Source organism: Pangasianodon hypophthalmus, chromosome 7 (assembly GCF_027358585.1).
Source record: "Pangasianodon hypophthalmus isolate fPanHyp1 chromosome 7, fPanHyp1.pri, whole genome shotgun sequence".
Lineage (NCBI taxonomy): Eukaryota > Metazoa > Chordata > Actinopteri > Siluriformes > Pangasiidae > Pangasianodon > Pangasianodon hypophthalmus.
The window spans coordinates 4,322,834-4,337,783 of record NC_069716.1 but is presented as its reverse complement, the minus strand read 5'-3'; the positions used below and the strand labels follow the sequence as shown (position 1 = coordinate 4,337,783).

Sequence of the window (14,950 nt, the reverse complement as noted above, 5' to 3'; positions counted from 1 at the left end):
AAGCCCTTTGTTACATAAATCTGTGTTCTTTATTTTGTCCAAAGGGTGTGCAAACTTTTGCACTTTACTGAATATTATTTATGTCCTTTGAAATTCAATTCACTTGTGTTTTATTTGTAAAGGTGTCAAATCAAGATCCCGACTTCAGACAGTGGTAAGATTGGCAGGCTCTTTTCCTTGAAAATATGGCAGCAGATTTCAAAAACCAATTATTACAAAAAAATAAGGGGGGGAGGGCACACAATTGCGGGCACAGTAAAAGCTCAAAGAGCCATGACATCTAAAAAAATTTGGAAGACGATGTAAGAATAACAAAAGCAGATGAAAAGAGAAGAAAGAGACAGATGTCACAGTCTCTCTGTAGCAGCTGTGCAGGAAGTCCTCACTGCAAGTCTTTCACACCCCCCACACCTTTACCTGCACCCTGTCATAAGCCCCGCCCCTCACACTTGGCACACAATCACCTGACTCGAGAAGTGCTCTTCTTTTCTGTTCTTTTTAACATTCTTTTATATAAATTACTCTTAAAAACACAAGCAGGTGCACATATCAGAAGAACATGGCGTTGAGTCCATCAAAGCCGTCTTCGTCTATGTTCTGTTCTCTCTGGTATTGGTTATATTTTCTTTAGAGTAGTCATTAGCCATATTAATAATAAAAGTAAGAAAGAAAGAAAGCAAAAATCTAACGTAAAAACAGACGTTCCACGGTGCAGGACAGAGTCCCGGTCCGTTTTCTACAGTAGAGTCACATCTCAGGCATATTGAAATCCAACCAAACAAACCCAAACACACACTTTTTCCCCCAAACGTCTCATATCTCGTTGGTCACGTCCTCGTGGTCTCCGGATGACAGGTCTCCGTTGGTGGTGACGGCAGCGTTGTCCTGGTAACCGGGCGGCATGAAGGCCAGGCAGTACGGGTAGAGGCCATGGCAGGAAGCGCGGTATGACTCCACAACTTTCTGCTGTTCTGAACCCAAGCTGCCATCCTTTAAGGCCTGTAACACCTCAGTGCATGTCTGACACACACACACACACACACACACACACACACACACACACACACAAAGACTGAGGTGAGCAGAGAATGAAACAGCTTAAAGCAAACACATCTATGTCTATCTGTTTAGTGCTCCAAATAGTCGTATCTGTATTCGGATTTAAACTCCAGATGTAGAAACGTCAGCGCGGTGTAAGAATTCTGACTCGGACAGTTCCTCATCCTCAGCTACGTCACTCCAGTTCATAATTGGTCTCAACTATCCCTAAGGTAACACGAGCTAATCTTGTTGTATTATTGGTACCTTTATGGTTCTGCCGGCAAGAGACTTGTCCAGTGATGTAGCCAACTCAGCGGCTGTGCTCTCAGAGGAGGGATCCAGATACACCATCATCTTAGCACCTGCAGGACACACACACACATATGCATATTGCACACACTAGTGGTGAGGTTTCATAACAGGAAGAGCAGATCCCTCTTCTGCACAGCACTGAGATACAGTCAGGGGTCAAAGACCGTGAGGATTACTACTGCAACATACATGCTAACATGAAAAGAAGGCACTGATGTTGGGATGTCGAGGAGGTCTGGGGTGCAGTCGGTGTTCCAGTTCATCTCAAAGGTGTTCAGTGGGGTTGAGGTCAGGGCTCTGTGCAGGACACTTGAGTTCTTCCACTCCAACCTTCACACACCATGTCTTCATGGAGCTCGATTTGTGCACAGGGGCATTGCCATGCTGGAACAGGTTTGGGCCTCTTAGTTCCAGTGAAGTGAAATCGTAAAGCTACAGTGTACAAAGACGTTCTACACAATTGTGTGCTTCCAACTTTATGGAACACACAAATGCCAAATACTCGCCCTTTTGTTTTCTGTTGGCTCACAAGAACGAGATTCAGGATTTTATACGTCAAGGTTCACCTATGTAAAGGTCCATCAGGTCCCACGTGCATTCACCTTCAGTAACTTTCCTTTTCAATTGTGTAAATTTTATATATGTTTGTTCTGTGCCTCTGCTTTAGCTGAAAATGGAGCATTTTAAAACCCATGTCATTTGTTCCATCCGGTGTGTGTGTGTGTGTGTGTGTGTGTACCTGCTAATCTGTGAGGTATGGAGCTGGAGTGCTTGCTCAGGAAGTTTTTGTTGTAGGTTTTGGGGTCACTCTCTCCAAACAGACGCGTGATCTCCTGCTTGAGAACGGTGTGTACAGGCTGAGGCAGACTCTTGCTCTCAGCCACTGTCAACACACACACACACACACACACACACACACACACACACAAAAAACACTGCAAATTAATAAGGCTGTGAGACAGAGTGCACAATCATGAGTGTGTGGAGACCAAAATATAGGACGCTGGTGTTTGTGTGTGTCTCTCTCTACACACCTCCTCTGAAGAATCGGATGAGGCACTGGTGCAGCCAGGGGTGGTCAGGGTCTAAAGCGTACGCTCTCTTCACTGACTGCAGCATCAGCAGATATTTTTCTGTGAACGCACACACAGTCAGATAGAGAGATGAGATGAACTTCACTGATTCAGCGGCTCACTGAAGCAAATAAACAGCACAATGAAGGAGAGCAACATAAAACATGTGCATACAATGTTTTAAGCTATACAAATTTGAGTCGGTGATAAAACCAAACCTATAATAGCAGGATATCTAACAGTCAAAAAGCTGCGTTTTTGTTGCATTTTTCTGGGTTTAACTTCAAGCTCTTGGCTGAGTATCAACTCAGCAGCTCGTCTGCTCACCTTTGCGGAAGTAGATCTCGAAGGCCAGGAGATGCGTCTCGATTCTGTTCTTTACCAGGTTCTTCAGTGGAATCAGGAATTTCACCGCTTCTTCCAGGGGATTCTCGATCTGCCAAACCAAACACGGTCAGCAGGAATAAATCAGCACAAGGAGCTATCCGCAGGGACATGACTGTAACCAAGCTCCACAGGAAGCACTCCCTTCCAAATAACCCTACTAACAACTGACAGAGTGACAGACAAGCTCTCGTTTCCTACGCAAGTGTGTGGCATGGATCTGCCACAAGTGACACAGAGCGGCATTTAAAATGAGACTTTCTAAAATTAAATGCAAAAGGTATGAGGTATGATGCCATAAAGTGACAAATAAGAACAATTAGCTCCGGTGAATTCCTCGGAACGTTGTCCGTTGTCCTCTGAAACCTCTGCTTCCATTTATTTCCCATTCAAACGCTCAAAAATAAAAGAAAACAGATGGTCATGTATTTTCTTGGGTGTAACTATGGCCTATATTGTATTGTACAATATATTATATATTTGTAAAACTATAACGTGGATCACTAGGCCACTATCTACAATTAGGCCAAAACATGTTACGTGAAGAGCAACAAAACAAGAACTTGAACTCTTCTACAAGCCCTTTTTAATCAAGATATTTGGATAAGTATTTTTAGGTATTTGGTTCAATGCTTTAAACTTTCTGGAGAGGGGAGATACATTTCCATCACTCTTCAGCTCTATTTGGAGATTTCTATTTGTCCATCCTTTAACTTCATGCATTATTAAAAGCAGAGTACAACATTAAGCTTATACAATAATTATATCCCTGTTGCTGTCACGATTTCCTAAAAACACACCTTTGCCAGTTTCTCAGGTATGAGCTCCTCTTTAGGTCCTCCGATCTCCTCCTCATCCTCCTCTTTTTTCTTCTTCTGGTTTTTCAGCTGTTTCTCCTTCTCCGCGTTCTTCTTCTCCTCCTCCAGCTGAGCTTTCTTCTGCGCTCGTCTCTGTTTGTTCCGCAGTTTCTTCATCTCCTTATCCGTCAAGTTGACTTCAGGGGACAAAATGATGAGACTTGTTATAAAACGCCATTTGATCCTCTGTGTAAAAAGTTTTCTTTCAGGTCAAAGGCAGAGTGGGATTTTTGTCTTTAAAAAAAGAAGCTTCGACAGCACCTTAGTTCTCTACTTGTTCCAAGATCACACTAGAAGGTATGAGAACAGCTGTTCAGTAATACAGTGTTCTCTTATTTAACAGAAACTGTGAAAAGACACAGTGTCTCTGTTTCTTAAATGCTCCTGATGCTTTGTTGAAGCAAAAAAAAAAAAAAAAAAAAAAAAACAACCCAGGAAAAAAAACAATAAATGGACTCATGTACCTTGGGGAGATTTGCTTACAGGGCGGTGCACAAAAGTTAAATATATTTACACTTTAAATGAGCCTGAGCTTGGACCTTTTGAACGTTTGAATCTTGTGCCAAGCCTTTGAATCCATGCCTGTTTAGCGCCTCTCTCAGGAACTTAACTGCTTCACAAATATAATTATCTCTATAGACTTACAACCACAGCAAAGTGTTCACTCAATCCACGTGTAATAGCAATATGCTTGTTTTAGGTGCAGTTTCGCAGACATATAGTCAATAAGATTTTTAAATATTTAATAGTTAATCTTTTAAATATGACACATTTTGAATAAGTGATCTGCAAGATTAACAGATCTGGCTAGTTTCTTTGTCTCTGGCTTATTATTATTATTTTATTTATTTATTTTACATATTTCTGGCCTCAAAATGAGCTGTGCTGGTATGAATAAAGCTGCTCTGCTCCGCTGCTTTTTCCTTAAAAATTACATCGTGAGAGGAATATTTCATATCAACACAGTTGTGCTGACTGGGTTAAACTTCACCTCTAAAACAGCAGAGACCTCTAAACATTTACACACCGCTCCTTAAACCTTTAATGTGTGTGTTATTTACTGTTGTCTGTCTGCGACTCCTTGTTGTCGTCGCACAGCGGGTTGTCGTGGAGATTGAGGTAGATCTGGATTGCGCTTTGTGCGGCTTTAAAGTAGAACGGGTGCATGCGCAGCACGTCCTCCAGCTTGAGCAGAGCCACGTAAGAGCGCAGGGTCATCTTCCTCATGCAGTACGTGTGGAAGTCAAACTGGTCGTCTGTTATTTCTACAAAGTGCTGCAGACAGAAAGAGGGAGAAAATAAGCCTGATTTCTCAACACGCTGTAATATTTTTATGGCCGAGTTTCTTGAATGCCACGTCGACTCACTCGCTCGATTTCATGGCACTTCTTGAGCGCTTCTCCATATTTGTTCATGGCCTTGTACGCCAGAGCACATTCAGTCTGAAACCACATACACTGCATCTCGTTCAGGTTCTCCACTGCCGACGTGCCTTCCTGAAACACACACACACAAACACACACATTTTCATCACAGAATCCTCAAAGAAGACAAATCAGAAGACATGACTGGTCAGCGTAATCAGAGTGAACAGGGACTGACAAGCACTGAGGCCACGCCTCCTTCATTGTTACTGGCCACACAGTTTATGATTAATAAACCACCACTTAAAACTGATTCCCCACTTTTCCCCTCACACACACTGTTTTAGCTCAGTGCTCCTGTCTTATTAATTACAATATTATTAATTGCACCGATTCTCACCCCTAACACACACTACATGCACTAACCCGGGTAAATTTGGAGCACATCTCCTCGGCCTCTTTGATCAGTCCCGCCTTCAGCAGGTATTTGGCGCATTTGGAGTTGATGAAGCGATCTGCAGTGTCGAGTGCCTGAGCCTCATCCATCCAGCGTGCAGCTTCTTGAATATTTCCTGCATGCTAGAGACGAGACACAGAGCGATAAAGAGAAATAAGCGTTAGAGGAAAAAAAGGCACCAAACCCTAAAATGTGTTTACCTGAGCTGTCAAAAAAAAAAAAAAAAAAAAAAAAATTCAAAACCCAAATATTGGTCCCTTTTCACTTTATGTGTTTACTACATAGGGTATAAAAATTACATTTAGACCCTACATAGTGTAATAAACCTAATATGTGTAACAAATATTTTTGATTAACTAGAAAATAACCGATATAAAAATATCCTGTGACTGACGTATGTTTATTTATACTCATTTTTGTACAAGTCGTTTAACCAAAAAGTTAAAAAGAATACACATGCTTTCTAGTTTCTTCACATATCAAATAAGTAAAGACATGACTGATTTTCACTCTTAATAAATATTATGGAAATTCTAACAGTGAAATGAATTCTGCAGCTCTAACATACAGTGGCTTTAATAAATATTAATCAGAGAAGGAACCAATTCTGAAAGTGCTGCAGTGATCCAGTCAGATAAGAGAAACTGTTCAGAGGACAACCACAGCCCAAACGCAACAAAGCTGGGCTTTATGGAAGACTGACAAGCCATATAAATTCCCCTCTGGAGTTTGCCAAGCGGCATGTTGGAGATTCAGCAGAAATGTTCTCTGGTCTGATGAGACCAAGACTGAACTTTCTGGCTTTGGCACAATGTGCTACGTTTGCAAACAAAACATCTTGAGATCAGAATCCCCAGAGTGAAGCATGGTTGTGGTAGCATCATGCTGTGGGGATCCTCTTCTTCAGCAAAGCCTGGAAAATTGGTCACGGTTGAGGGCAAATGGAACAGAGCCAAATACAGGAATACATACAATCCCAGAAGACAACCTGATCCAGTCTGTGAGAGACTTGAGATGGGAGCGGAGTTTGAACTAAGCCTAAGCAAATCTACACTGGAGGGGTTAAATGCGCAGCTCATTAATGTTAACATCCGTATCATGCTTAACAAACTCATTATTACAGGTGTGTGTGTTCTACCTTGTAGATCTTGGCCTTGATAAGGAAAAGCTCTATAAGTGTTGGAGTGCTTTCGATGGCCGTGTTGATGTACTCCAGGGCGACAGCGTGTTGTCCAATATGATCAAAATGCTGGGCGAGGAAGTACTGAACCCACAGCAGGGTGGTGGGAGGCTCCGTTTTTCCGTCATCTACACATCACACACATTATACAAGTTACAACCTTTTTTTTTTTTAACCTTATTTACACATCATGTAATTTAACGTGTTGGTGTCCCCATCGACACTGTTGGCATCAAGTTCTACTTGTTATGTTACGCTTCATCTGCAAGCCCTAATTTGACATTTTGAGACAAAGTTTAAACAAAATCCAAAGAATTGTATTTTTTAAATTATACACTCACCGGCCACTTTAATAGAAACACCTTTACACCTGTTCATTCATGCAATTATCCAGTCAGTCAATCAGGTGACAGTGGCACAACACATAAAATCATGCAGACACAGGTCAAGAGCTTCAGTTCATTTTCACATCAAACATCAGAATGGGGAAAAAATGTGATCTCAGTGATTTTTATCATGGCATGGTTGACGGTGCCAGACAGGCTAGCTTAAGTATTTCACAAACTGTGGATCTCCTGGGATTTTCATGCACAACACTCTCAAGACTTTACATAGAATGGTGCAAAAAACATAAAATATCCAGTTAGCGACAGTTATTCAGGTGGAAATGCCTTGTTGATGACAGAGGTGAAAGGAGAATGGTTAGAGAGGTTCGAGCTGACAGGAAGCCTACAGTAAATCAAATAACCACTCTTTACAACCGTGGTGAGAAGAAAAGCATCACAGAACGCACAACACACTGAACCTTGAGGTAGACGGGATACAACAAGAGAAGAGCACAGTGGGTTTGACTCCTGTCAGGGAAGAACAGGAATCTACAGTGGGGACAGACTCACCTACACTGGCCTACATTAACTGAAGCTCTTGAGCTGTATGAGTTTACACACTGCGCCGAATGGAAATGGCTGAATGGAAAATTTCATGAATTAGCAGGTATATTGGTGTTCCTATTAAAGTGGTGTGTGTGTAATGCTTTTCAAAGTCCACTGTTTTGCTCTGGTTGCTTTGAACATCTTCACTTGTTGAGAAGGAACCAACCACAGCAAGGAGATGAGATTTGTCAGAGTTTGAAGAGACAGCACATCTTAATGCTTTATCTTGACTGTTATGTCATTAATGTAAAGTAAGAACTTGGTTTGCTGCCTGTAATTATTCTGGTGAATTGCTCTTTTCTTTTTCATATGTCAGCACACACACAGCTGCAAGCCTGGCACATCTGTGTTTGTTTTGATATCTCCTAGTAACAGGTAAGAACACGTTTTGATGTGTTCATATTGGTTCAGTCACAACTCGGGTAACATGTGACCGTTAATCATTAATGTGTGTTGCATACGTTACAGATTCCATAAAAATCTTTAATCCACAGATACCCAGTCTTATAATTTAATAGTTTTATTGTGTGTTCTCACTGGCATGTTGATGACTTACCATTTTGGCTGAACATTCTGCAGCTTCTCAAACTTGCCTCATAGCTCACCACCATCTGCTCAATGACTGACACCTGCCATGAGACAAGTTACAAACATGATCATCCTCGACCTTCAGTCTCACACACACACACACACACACACACACACACACACACACACATCGTATAAACGTCCGTCTCCGTCTGCTTTTGTGTTCGTCTCACCTTCTCCTTGTCGTGATAGAGAGATTTCAGTGTAGTGAAAAGCGGAGGACATCCTTTACTGAAGTTCACCCTCAGGTAATGATCCAGACACTCCCTGAACTTCTCTCCTGAACAGATCCAGAGCAAAACAGACAGAAAGACAGAAAAAAAAGAGAGGCGTATGAACTACTGTGGCGGTCCATTTTCAACAAACTACAGTTTGCAATTTATGATCTATTACATTCCTTTATTTTAAGAAACTGTAGGATTATTATGAATGTAAACATGCTGATTCCTATCAGTGCACTGGTCTAAGTATTTACAATATGGCAGACAAAAGTTTGAAGGGATCAATAGTGTACTATTGTTTAAGAATGTCATCAAATATATTTCTTTTGACACTGTGTGATTCTCTCAATCACACCCTCCATGCTGGGCCTGTCAGCCTGGCCTTAGTGACAGTCCCGGTGAAGGAGGCGTGGCCTCTGTGCCTGTCAGTCTCAGGGAAGAAGACATGGCCTCAGTGACTCAGTCAGAGTAAAGGAGGTGTGGCCTCAGGGCCTGTCAGTGCCAGTGAAGGGGTGTGGCCTCAGTGTCAGTCTCAGTGAAGGTGGTGTGGGCCGTTTTTTACTGTAAACAACCTCTTCACTACACAATACCAAATCGCACTGTAGTACATTTAAACAACGCTAGATGGAGTTGTATTGAATCAGTGGCTACTTTAAAAAGATCTCTCATCCATGGGATTGTTGATCAAAACATCAAGGTGCATATTGTATCATCTCAGAAGACACACACCCCTAAGAATGACTAAAAATTATTTAAACTAACAGAAATGTTAACCAGTCAGAAAATATTCTTGTTGAAAGCCTTTTAAGCACAGATACAGCAAGGAGGAGGAAGGAACATCAACATCCTGAACATGAAACACTCACCTGTGAGGAAGTTGAGTGGCAGCCTCCTGGGCACTAAACCCTTAGGGAACTTCACCCAGACGTCCTCGTAGATCTGCTGCCTCTCCTCCACACTCCCTACACACACAGACACACACACAGACACAGTCAGGCCTCACAGTGAGGAGACTAATGTAATCAGTGTGAGTGTGTATGTGTGTATTTGGACCTGGTTTCAGCGCTCTCTCCAGTCCCTGGTAGTAGCTCCAGTTCTCAGGGTTTCTCTCCTGCAGATGGTGATAAACCTCCGTGGCTTCACTGGCCCGATCCAACTCCAGCAACAACTCTCCTACATTACATTTAATGAGAAAAATATAAATACATTTGAATTTATATCACAGTATTGTTGAATTTTCAATTCTGATTCATCATAAAGCAAAAAAAAAAAAGAGAGAGATTAAACAGCAGTTATGAAAGTAGTGCAGCTGTCATTCAAATCACAGGTTTACATTAAAACATTATTGTTTCTACAGTAACTAATTCATGAGGACTTGCATATCAGACACTCCACATTATAAAAGGTGTGTAATCGTTGATATGCTGAAATCGGAAGGAGTCTCCAGTGTCAGCACTTTGTAACAGTCAGAAGTAAAGCAGTAATTTTAAGTTTCCTGGTTTCTCAGTAACATGGAAAGCTGTGTTTTTTTTTTTTTGTCTTATTAACTTCAAGAGCGAGAAACAAGAGAGACTGCTGAAGTAACTACTGTAACGTAAGTGATAACCTGTTTCACGGACATTCCACAACATTAAATGCAACTATAAAGAGATTCAAAACTATGACATGTCGTTCTTGAACATATAAAAATTGTTGGAATGTCACTGTGGTAAGAGAGTAATTAAACACTTCAGGATGTGCAGTTATTGGAAAATAATCAATACCATTATCTTCCTATAACTTCAAGTCCTGAAGTGTTCTATTCTTGATAATTTGGAGGCAAAATATTAAAAATGAAAATGTTCAGTACTTGACAGTCAAGACAAACACGCACACACACACACACACACGCACGCACACGCACGCACGCACACACCTTTGGTCTCCTCCACAGCCAGTTTGTCGCAGATCTGTTTCTCGTAGCTGATCAGGTGATCGAGAGCCTCTTTGAAAAGTCCTGCCTCTCGCAGCACTTGATTCTGATACAGCAACAGCTCGCTGTACTCGTAGTCCACTTTATCTTGAGATGTCTGTAACAGAAAACCAACACGCACTATACATTAATATAGAACCTCTAAACACACACACACACAGTATTTGTTGAACAGAAGATTCTGACGAGCTCCAACACTAGGAAGATGAAAATGAAGGTGGCATCAGCGGTATAATCTTCAAACCCTGCGTTCACTGAGACGAGATGCGAGGATGCAGTCTGAAGGCCTGCATTTTTAATGACAGCTGTTGATTTACAGCAGCAGGAAGTGTTGCGATGCAAGGTGATGCGATAAAGCTAAACACAGTTTAACTTTATGCAAACAAGAAGCAAAGCAATGGGGCAATGACCAACAGGAGTTAGGGACCATACTTTGTTCATGTGTTTGTTCATGGTCAAGATTTATTGATGAAAATTTTGAAAAAAAAAAAAATCTCTCATGTAGATGATCAGTTTCAGTCGTGTGTTAATGGATGTGTGTATATTTGCAACGTGCCTGCTGGGTTTTGCGAAACTCCTCCACGATTTTGGCTGCCATCTCGTAGTCCTGCAGCAGGTGATAAGCGATGGCGTAACCGATCCATGATGCTCTCTGAGCCGGCCGCAACTGCAGCAAATGGTACCTGGTCTCCTACAAGAAAAACACACACACACAGAGAGAGAAAGAGACATTAGTTTTTGCACACCATCGTGGCACCACACATTTCTCTTTAAAAAAACACAAAAACACACACACACGCACACACACTCTTGCTCCTTCTTTCTCTCTCTGCCTCACCCTGTATCCCTCGAGGTCCCTCATCTGGATCTGCAGCAGTGAGAGGTCTCGGAGGATTTGCAGGTTGTCTTTGTCCCATTTCAGAGCATTTCTGTAGCATTTAATAGCTTCGTCGTATTTCTTATCAGAGCGCTGCAGCAGACCGTACACGTGCCAGCCTGTGGGGGCGGAGTCAAGGACAGGAAACGACACACACACCCCACCTCAACGAAGTAAATGTTCAGTGTTTGTTTGTTTTTGTTTTTTTTTTACTAGATGGTGTTTATTGCAGTTCTTTAAAACCGTGTTCATCAAATATGTACTTTTTTAGAAATTACAAGCTGAAAAAATATTATGACTTTCTGCAAATAACGTAATAATGCAGTTCCGCTACTATTAAAAATGATCCCGCCCCGGCTTTGTGGAGGATACAGACGTGACTCTTCAGGTCGTTGCGGAGGCCTCGTCTGACCAGATCATACGCCTCTTCTTTTCTTCCCAGACAGTTCAGAGTCAGTCCCTTCATCGCCAGCGTCTCTGAGAGTGAGACAGGCACAGAGACGGTGATATAACTCGGCACACAACTCAAAATCAGGCTTGAACAGAATCACACAGAATTAAACCTTACCCCCATGCTCGGCAAATTTGGGGTTGGACAGGATCTGCTTGCAGAACTTCAGGCCGTTTCTGTATTGCTTGTGTTCGTAACATCTCTGATGTACGAGAGAGAGAGACAGAGAGAGAGAGACAGAGAGAGAGAGACTTAAATCATGACTCAACATACACAAATTGAAAAAACAATTTTTAGTGACACTAGATATCTGTTACATATATCATATACGTTGTTGAACTCTTGATTCTGATTGGTCAGAAGGTGTTGATTAATTTTCTATAACAGAAGTTCTGCCTGTAATTCAACTCACAGGTTTATATTAATGCACTCGCTCTAATACATCATTGTTTCCATAGTAACAGCTCATTTACAGGGACTAGCATGGCAGACAATCTACATAATATAAGCCTAATAATAAAAAACAGGTTTTAAAGGATTTATTTATTATCATTGATATGGTGACGCTTTCTATAAAGAGACTTATGGAAGGAGTCTCCAGTGTCAGAGCTTTGTAATAGTATGTTTTCCGAGACAGGAAAGATTTCAGGACAGAGGAGTTTCCGCTTTTCCTGTTTCTCGGTAACATGACGAGCTCCATTTTCTTTTTAATCTTATTAACTTCAAGTCAGAGGAAAAAAATAAAGAGAGAGCCTGATGAGGGAGCGACTGTTTAGGTGTGATAACAGGAACTAACCGGTTTCTCAGACGTTCCACAAACAAATATTCCAAATGTAACTATAAACAGATAAAAAGCGTCTCATTCTGTAATAAACTGAAAATTTTTATGCCCAGTCTCCCTGCTATAAGGGGAATAAAACACATCAGGACATGCTGTTATTGGCAAATAATCAGCTACAGGGTGGTAACAGTATCTCCGCTTCATCACACCACCCCGTCGTTGATTATTTTCCCATAACACCACACCTCCATGTGGTTTATTCCTTACTTATTTCCTATTCTGATAAAACTCTACTCTTCATACAACTATTTTTCTTACTTCTTATTTTTTATTTAGTTACCTAAATGCACAGTCTACTGAGGAGTAGGCCAGATTTTCATTTCACTGCCAGTTAACTTCTGTATATAACTGCGTATATGACAAATAAAAAATTTAGAATCTTGAACTTAACTTGATATGCAAATGATCAAGAGGGCCCATGAATATGCAAATATGTGACGTCAAAACGACTTTGTGAGCATACATTAGCTACTTTTTGCCTACTTTACAAAATAAACAGCATAATAAAGTTTTTATTACATCCTAATATCATATATTTTCCCTTCATTGTTGCTATTTATGCCTTTTTTTTTTAGATTTAGATCAGAAAAATTGCTTACATATTATAACAAAGTTACTAGGAAAGCATCAGGTAACTTAGCAACATGTCAGGGTTAGTTACAAGAATGTATACATATTTTTAAAAACAAACAAACAACCAAACACACACACACACACACACACACTTGTGGTTTTAATTCGATATAATTTGTAAACATTAGAGCAACTCATAAAGTCTAATTGACCATGAAGAAGACCTGTCACTACTGAAATTTTTGCTAACCTCATGGCTCAATTCCAAATTGCTCTCTAATGACTACACAGTGGAAATAATTAGGGCGTAAAGGGCACTATTTCATTCCCTATGTAGTGCACTGATACAGGGAAGTACAAGTCATTTGCACTCCACCCCTTGACTCCTGCACTTACTTCATATCGGTGTCTAAATAAGACAAAGCACGCATTCCTGCTGACTTTAGTTAAGGTTAACCGGGTTAGTTAACGAGTCCTGAGATGCTAAGTCGCTCCTGAAGCTGTTAGTTTGCTCCAACATGCCATAACTTACCAATATTCTCTTAAAGAGCGCGTTCTCTTTGGGCGGCAGTGTGACTGAGGGCATGGCTGCTGTCACTGCTCTCTCTCTGCTACCCGCATTAATCAGAGCTGCAGCTGGGCTGAGATCACTGTCCCTCTCCCGGACTGGGTTCGGCTCAATTCCCCCTCAAACTTCACTGCCGTTTGGATCAGGAGTCTTCACGTGGTGACGGAACCAACATGGCGGCCTCGGCTTTTCTCCGGGACAACCCGCCGTCTGCGCATGCGCAGCGGACTGAGCTTCTCTTCCGGGTAAAATCACACAGCTACACCGAAATGCATATTATTGTTATTGTTATTATTATTGTTGTTGTTGTTGTTATTATTATTGTTATTGTTGCTGTTATTAATATTATTGTTATTATTGTTGTTATTGTTGTTTTTGCTGTTGCTGCTGTTGTTATTATTATTATTATTGTTGTTGTTATTATTACGACTACTACTAATAATAATAATAATGATATTAGTATCATTTACTCTGGACTCTGACTGATGGATAGACTGATTTCAGACTCTGTCCTAGTATTGTCTATGCAATATCTCACACTATGTCCCTTTTTGACTGCATGCAATGTTTACAATGTTACCATTTGTTATTTTTATTTTTACTTGCTCAGAGCACATTAATATTTAGAGTACTGTATGTGCAAAATCTCCCACAATGTCACTTTTTGACTGCATGCAGTGTTTACAGTTTATTATTATTTTACTTGCTCAGGGGACATTAATAATCCTGCGCAGTCTTGTGTGTGTGTGTGTTCAGTGTTTACACTTTGCTACTTTTTGTACTAAATAAAAGTTCATTTATCATTCCTGCACTGTGTCAGGGTAGGAGTGCATCTGTAGCACAAGTATTTTACTGTATACAGATGCTCAAGCACTCTTTATGCACAAGACAATAAACTTGAAACTGAAACTAATCATTTTTTACTATTTATTTTATAATGAACTTTATATTGGGTCTATAAACATACATAAATATAAATATGAGTTATGTATAAAATTTATATTTATAATTTTTATGTGTCAGTTTTACTTTTTTTTTTTACTTTTTACTGTGGTACCATCATTATAAATATTACAAATTGTAAATAAATTCCATCATACAGCTAATTTGTTATGATAAATGTACATAAAACCATAAATTATTCAAAATTCTCATTGTCAAGTGCAATTTGGTCAATTTGGTTTCCTTATCGAAACTGCAGAGATTACATATTTTTATATAATGAATGTCTCTAGAACATTTTACTCAGGTAATCTCCA

At 40.5% G+C, this 14,950-nt stretch overlaps 1 protein-coding gene across 1 annotated transcript; it reads right to left on the bottom strand.

Moving 5' to 3' along the window:
• Positions 1 to 93: 93 nt before the first annotated feature.
• On the bottom strand, positions 94 to 13,907 carry naa15a (N-alpha-acetyltransferase 15, NatA auxiliary subunit a). Its single transcript, XM_026940600.3, has 20 exons — positions 13,656 to 13,907; positions 11,827 to 11,911; positions 11,631 to 11,735; positions 11,220 to 11,377; positions 10,938 to 11,072; positions 10,325 to 10,478; positions 9,463 to 9,582; positions 9,276 to 9,371; positions 8,362 to 8,468; positions 8,157 to 8,229; positions 6,627 to 6,796; positions 5,458 to 5,610; positions 5,035 to 5,163; positions 4,729 to 4,942; positions 3,611 to 3,804; positions 2,754 to 2,862; positions 2,388 to 2,486; positions 2,093 to 2,236; positions 1,306 to 1,403; positions 94 to 1,020 (listed from the first exon to the last, which is right to left on the bottom strand). The coding sequence occupies exons 1-20, from the start codon at positions 13,707 to 13,709 to the stop codon at positions 814 to 816; spliced, it is 2,604 nt and encodes an 867-aa protein (XP_026796401.1). The 5' UTR covers positions 13,710 to 13,907; the 3' UTR covers positions 94 to 813.
• Positions 13,908 to 14,950: the final 1,043 nt, after the last annotated feature.